This window comes from Rhinichthys klamathensis, unplaced genomic scaffold (assembly GCF_029890125.1).
Source record: "Rhinichthys klamathensis goyatoka isolate OS25496 unplaced genomic scaffold, OSU_Roscu_1.1 h1tg000208l_1, whole genome shotgun sequence".
Classification (NCBI taxonomy): Eukaryota; Metazoa; Chordata; class Actinopteri; order Cypriniformes; family Leuciscidae; genus Rhinichthys; species Rhinichthys klamathensis.
This window is the reverse complement of record NW_026606733.1, coordinates 600,142-607,043: the sequence shown is the minus strand read 5'-3', so window position 1 is coordinate 607,043 and position 6,902 is coordinate 600,142. Positions and strand designations below refer to the sequence as shown.

The 6,902-nt window shown below is 39.8% G+C and overlaps 1 protein-coding gene across 1 annotated transcript in view; it reads right to left on the bottom strand.

Annotated features, from left to right (window-relative positions):
- Nucleotides 1–689: 689 nt before the first annotated feature.
- Nucleotides 690–6,902, bottom strand: part of elfn1b (extracellular leucine-rich repeat and fibronectin type III domain containing 1b) — a 105,021-nt gene continuing 98,808 nt past the window's right edge. Inside the window, exon 3 of the mRNA XM_056263567.1 lies at nt 690–4,368. Coding sequence (XP_056119542.1) covers nt 1,553–3,997 — 2,445 coding nt within the window. The 5' untranslated portion in view covers nt 3,998–4,368 and the 3' untranslated portion in view covers nt 690–1,552. The remainder of the gene's footprint in view (nt 4,369–6,902) is intronic.

The following is a 6,902-nucleotide window of genomic DNA, read 5'->3' as shown; positions in this document are numbered from 1 at the left end:
CAATATGCAATAATTCTGTTCAGTATGACAACAATCATTCTGACAATGGCATTTTCATTCACAAAATCAGTTGGCAGAATGACATTGTTTAACATATTACCTCGACCTGACAAAAATCTAAAACGATCCACTCGTGTTTTTGGATAGGGGATATGAAGGCTAAAAAACAACACTGTGCACTCTAGGCCTTAATATTTGGTTGACAACATTTCTGTCAAGTATTTGACATGCACTTTGATTCAGATATAATTTAAATGTCATGTTATTTCACTCCATGAAGCAGGGTGTTGTAATGTCTGGTTTCACAGTACAGGTCTTAAAATTTGCTTCCTCAAAATTTAGAGGCCAATTCCATTGTTCAAATCAGTGGAATCTAAATTGTCTATCAGCATTAATGGCGGTGAGAAAAGATTATGTTATTAGGGCTGCCTAGATCAGCACTTTAGACCTGGATTAACAGCCGTAGAAGACATGGCTCTGTTGAATCTCAGTGAAAAGAAAAGAAAAAAACCCACCAGGATTGATTTAGCTCTTGGGGTTCACAGTGGTTTAAAGTAGGCATGTTGTAGCAATATCTTAGGAAATAGGAAATATTTCTGAAGGTCTTGCAAACAAGAATCAAACTGGGTTTGAGGCTGAACTAGGCCCCAAATATTGTAAAACTGATGTTGGAGAAAAATAGTTTTTACAACAGAGTACATTCATTCTCCGATATGCAGGACTTGTGTGGAGTTTGTGGGTTCAGTTTTCTCAGTAGCACTGCTTGAAGATCTGTTAATGAAATACAACCATAGAAAGCCAGTTTTACCTGCACAGCTGTGTCTGTATGTAATTGTAATCACATTGCAGGTGTAAGTCTTAAGGACTTGAAACATTCATTGTATGTTTGAAATTGTAAACTTTACAAAAAAGAATGGAGAAAGCAGTGAGAGAAGCTTTTTTTTTCTGAAAAGTCGTTGTTTTAAAATCCAGTAGAGGTGTGCTTCTGTAGCAAATTCAGCGGTTGTCCTTTGAACAGTCGCTAAAGAAGAAGAAAAAAAGAGCGTTTTCAAAGTTGCGCAGTCTGTATAAAAACCTAAGGTTGGGGAGAACAGTGTTCGGCAGACATTTTGAGTTGTATGTTTTTCCAAGTACACAACAGTCAATACTGTCACAGGACACGGCCATGCGATAACCAAAGATTAATTGTAATAATAAGAAGAATCAATCTTAACAGTAATACTACTAATCAATGATGGTCATGATGATGATGATGATCATATAATAGTAGTTTATTGTTATTTCCAATATATAAAAATCAAATGTTGAGTTGAGGTTAATACTGTTAAAAGTTTTCTATTCTTACCACTTGGCACGTACACTCACTGCAAGGTCTACAGTATCTTGTATTTAGTTTTCATTCTCAAACAGAATGATTGAAAAGAGCTAGCAATACTTCTAAGCTATTTCTCTAAAAGTGAGTGCTTGCTTGTCACTTAATCATTGATACTGGCTGGTTTGGTCCAGAGATTTGTGTAGTCTTCTTTAATTGGATGAGCTATAAAAACAGCAATCATGATTTCTGCTGAGCAGAGACCCCTTTCCAGTAGTCCAGAATGTCATGTAGGTCCTCATCTTTGGCAAACTGTACTTTCCTCCTTAATGCATGACCTGCTGCAATGTACTCTTCCTCATCCCTATGACGTTTGCGGTGGAGTTTAAAACGTTCCCACAGGTTAAAAGAAGGCCTACAGCTGTACTCAGGACTGGAATAGCCACTTAGGTTGTGGTACTGTGGTGAGAGCTGCGAATAGGACAGCTCCCGTGGTCTCGAGCGCGTCAGCGGCTCCAGAATGGAGGACTTTCGGCTCCCTGACACCTCTATCGACTCCTCTATGTGGTGGGGACCAGGGTAGGAGTGCCTATGCTCACTGTACTGTCGAATCCGCTCTGCCTCTGCCCTCAGGATCGCAGCCGCTGGCGTGACTGTTATGATTCCTGACTCATCGAGCGCAGATGCCTTCTCAATATATTTGGACTCTGATCTGTAAGCTCCTTCAGAACGGAAAGAGCGTGGACTGCGGAGCGAACCACTCGAGGACGTGCTTGCACGCTTTTGTGGGGCATCCATACTGTGATGCCTCTGTAGGGGATGATGGTACGATCCTTTGTACACTGGAGACAGAAAACCAGACTTGCCTGGTGGATGGTCTGATATGAGGACTAACTGCGGCTCCGCTGTGGACACGGCACCGGATTTTCCGGCCTGGAATGATGTTGAATCGGATTTGAGTGCGTCGATGCAGTTGTTAATGATCTGGTTCACTTTGTCCACTTCTTTTGCAATGGTGGATATCTCTGCAACAGATCCCTGGCTGGTTTCCGATGGAGGAATGCTGCATTCCCTCACACTGCGTTCTGGTTGCTCTGATCTCACTTCCATGTAATTCCCTTTTGTAGTCTTTGGTGTCCCAGAGATCTCTTGCATCTTATACTGATATGTGTCACTGGCAGCTGGCAAGTATGGCATCCTTTGTACTGTTTCACCAGTGGACAGAATTTGCTTTTGTGACAGCTGTGATATAGTCCCTTGTTCCAGTTCAGTTCCATATTTCATCTCAATTAAGTTTCTTTTCATCTTTTCCAGCTTCTTACTCTTTGGCTCATCTTGATGTTTGCGCTTTCTCAGGCAATGAAACACTATACCCAGTACAATGAGCATCCCAAAGAGACAACCGAGGATGGTCATAATGTAATGAGTAGCAGTTGAGTCATTTGCCACACGTTCTTGCAATGTCCTTGGCCCTGTGGAGATGGTCAGGCAGGTGTGGTTGAATCTCAAGGAGTTACGAATAGATGCCACACAATATGTGTAGTTAGTGTGAGATTTAAGGTTCTGTAATTCTATTTCTTCTCTCTGGCTTTTCAGGTTTTGGATGTCAGTGAAGAAGCTGTTATTGTACAGGACAAGGATGTACATTTTGCGAAATGGATTTGGAATCTGGATCATGATTATTGCACTTGTTTGGGTAACTTCTTTTAGTTTCATTATAGGACGGGCATCTGGATCCAGAAAGGTGGGACTGATGCTTATGGACTCTTCTGGAAATGTCCCTGAGGAACAGTCATCCAGTCCGCAAGGGCTCAAATCAGGCAACATCGTGGGAGTGCTCCCGTCTGAAGAGCCGTGAAGATACGGTGTCACGTTGTCATCGGTGCAGACAGAGGAGAGTGCATGAAAAGCATTGCGAAATCTTGGCATTCTGGGGTTCTGACTCAAGAGACTGTAGCCTGAAAAGCCAGCGGGTGTGTCACACACCATCCGCTCACTTGTCCGGTTTGGGAATGCAACAAGCCAGCGCAGGAATCCTAACAGCTCACATGAGCAACTGAACGGGTTTGCATAGAGCTCGCAAGTCGTAAGCTTCGATAGACCACGAAATGTAGCACCATCAAGCTGCTGAATTCTGTTCATGGAAAGGTCGATGTTTTCAATCGCAGGACACTCCCAGAAGGCATTGGCTGTGACAGTCTCGATCAGGTTAGCCTGAAGATAGAGGTACTGTAAGCGTCCCAAACCTCTTAGCATTCCCTCGGTCAAGTTCCTTAGCTTGTTGAAGCCAATTTGCAACACTTGGAGATTAAATTGGGCTGAGAAAGCCCCATCTTCAATGTAAGATATGTCATTCTTAGTCAGATTCAGGTATGTGAGATTGCCGAAACGACTTAAGGAAGAATAGTGGATGCTTCGAATCTTGTTCTCATTGAGTCGCAGGTCAACAATTGTGCTGTTAATATGCAAGGGGATATTTTCGTATGGTGGCTGGTTCTGGCTGCAAATTGCCAACCACACAAATCCCTTTTCCCCTTCAATCAGCCAGCAATCACCTTGGACAACAGGCACCCTTGTCAATGAGAGGAACACGAGAGCCATAGCCCAGCAAAGTAAGGCACTGGTCACCATACCTCCTCCATGTCCACTGGACCCAGACGAAATGGACATCTGTGCTTCAGTCATAGCTCCAGGCGTTTTTTGTTTTGTTTACACAGGTTATGATCTTCAGCAGTATTCAGCAAGATATTCAACAAGTCTTTGATTTGTAATTGGATGTGTTGAAATCACATGGATGATTGTTCAGTGCTGTTAGGAATATCAGCTTTAGAAAAAAAAACAATTATCGTTTTTATCTTTTCAGTGTATGCTTGGTGTCTTGTCACACTGGAAAGGAAGCTTCATTTATGACCAGAGTCTATGTTCATTAGCTTTTCAGATAGCGTATCTGAGCATTTCCATGCATAGCCTCCCACGGGGCAGGAAGTGCTTGTGTTTTCCGAGGACCTCATTTCTCATCAGATTCCCCGCTCATGACCAGATTTTCGTTTTGTGTCCTGTAGAAATAGGAAGAAAGAACATGATTATTGATATTTGAAAAAACTAGGTCAAGTCCTAACAATACTCCTTCAGTGAGAGTAACAAGACTAAGAAATCATATAAATGTGAATATTTTGCTTAGCGCCAGTGTTAATTTCGTTGACGAAAATAACGACGAAAATTATTCGTCAACGACATTTTTTCACAGACGAAAACGAGACGATAACTAAATAAAACCTAGTTTTGAATGACAAAGACTATGACGAAAATCTATTGACATTTTCGTCAACGAATAAAAACTAGACGAAAATGTTAGATAGTGACGATTTGGGAAGCGATCCGTCAGAACTGATGTCCTGAGCGTGTGTGATAGATAGATGCGCACATTTGTAGGCTACTGTAACGTGATCTACCCCGCGGTCATAAAACGTTAAAAAATGTGAACGTCTGGGAGAATGAGTAGAGCAGACATATAGATCTGAATAAGAGTGACGATGCAAAAAAGAGTTCTATTCGGTGCGGTTTTCTGTGCGCACACACCTAACCCGAAGCGTGCAGTCATGCACAATACACCTACAGCGCGCGATTAGGCTACTGAATTGAGCTCTCTTTCGTGTCTGAATGGACAAATACACACAACAGTCTGTCTAAATGTCCGTTTTAGAGAGTATTCATGTAAACTATGCTGGTTATGTCTTAAACTGTGAGTGTATCGGATGTGCATCAGTGCAATTGTATCCGCATGTCATTGGACATGATCCGACGTCTTAAAGTGACAGTGGCGATAAACATAATGCGGTCCGTGTCCTTAATTTTGATCAAGCAACAAAAGAAAAAGAGAAAAGCATTCACTGTTTGTTAATAGCTTTAATAAGGATTAATTATATTGAATTCATACAAATAAATATGTCTGCTTGAAAGAATAAAGAATGATGTATGCAAGTAGTTATAAGGAATGCATATATCATTCATTGTAAAGAAGACTGTGTTGTACTTTAGGAAAAGTGGTTTTATTTAATTTTAAGATATTTTTTAAGTAACAGCAGTTAAATCTGTATCTGTATTGCATGTTCAAACTTAAAAATCATTCATATTAATAGGTTAATAGATGTTTTCTCCGGGAGTAAATGGGTTTGGAAATTTTAGAGAAATTCTAAATTAACGCATTACAATTGAACTAAACCCATTATATTTTAGTCGACTAAATCTACTGTAGATTTAGTCGACTAAAATGTTATTGTATTTCGTCGACTAAAACTAGACTAAAACTAAAACAATTCAGATGACTAAAATATGACTAAAACTAAATGCCATTTTAGTCAAAAGACTAAGACTAAAACTAAATCAAAATTTGCTGACAAAATTAACACTGCTTAGCGCATTATAAAATAACCCACTTACCCAAACTTAATGCCATGGTGCTTTATAATTAAATCCAAATGAACACCCACTACTTCCGGTCTACCTCAATTTCCAACTATTAATGGCAATACGGAGTGCAGAGAGTTGTCTAGTGACATTTTTAGAGCTATTTTTAAAAAAGTTGTTTAGCTGACGCCATGTTTTTCACCTACCGAGAGCTAAAGTTAGCGCAGATCAATCACATAGACACCCCTGCTTGCTTTCCGAGGCCAATTAACGTCTAACAGCTTAGCTCATCCTGATAACACAAACACACACACACACTCCAAAGAGAAGAGTTTACTTTTACGTCTATCCACCTTATTAGCTTATGAGACCCTCTGCAAGGAAAATCCCTAAAATAGACTGCTTTTTTAATTACAGCGTGACCTAAATCCAACAAATGTTAAAGAGAGAAAAACATTCAGTTGCTGAATGGTGTTTTAGATAAGGAGTATATATTGCCAGTGCCTCTTTTTAAGAAAATGCAAAAAAATTCCTGTGCTACAGTATGTTAGATAAAAATCCCTCAAAGTGTAGGTATTGGAAAATGTGTTACGAGTCCAAACAGAGTGTGTTGTACAGGGGACTAAAAATATGCCAGCCTAACATAATCCCCAACATAATTAAAGCACAGTAAAAAAAACAATATATCATCATACATTAGATAATACTGGTGCTGTTATCAAATTGATGATGATAAATTGGATTTTCACTGTACTTTGATTAATCTGTTTTTACATTGAAAAGGTAGAACAACTAAATTACAGTATAGAAAATGAAAATAAAAATCATTTAAATGTTACCGGGTGCATTTCATTGCATTTTTTACTAACTTGACCTGTAAATTTGAACTTTTAAACATAAAATCCATCCCCATGTTTGTGAGGAGACACATGCATTTAGCTATAAGAGAGAGCTACTCTGTAAAAGTAGAACAAATTCATTTTCTAGAAGCGGGCGGATTGCGTGTTCCTGTAGAACTGCCGTGATTATGTGATGGATAGGCTGTGATGTGGCTAGTCTAGCTCTACAGATTGTACCTTATATTGCCAGTGTACTACCTGTTTCTTAAATGGGCCAACCTGATGATGACAAACATTTTTCTCCCTTTAAATCCTAGTATACAGTATATGTCTGGGCTTCGTGC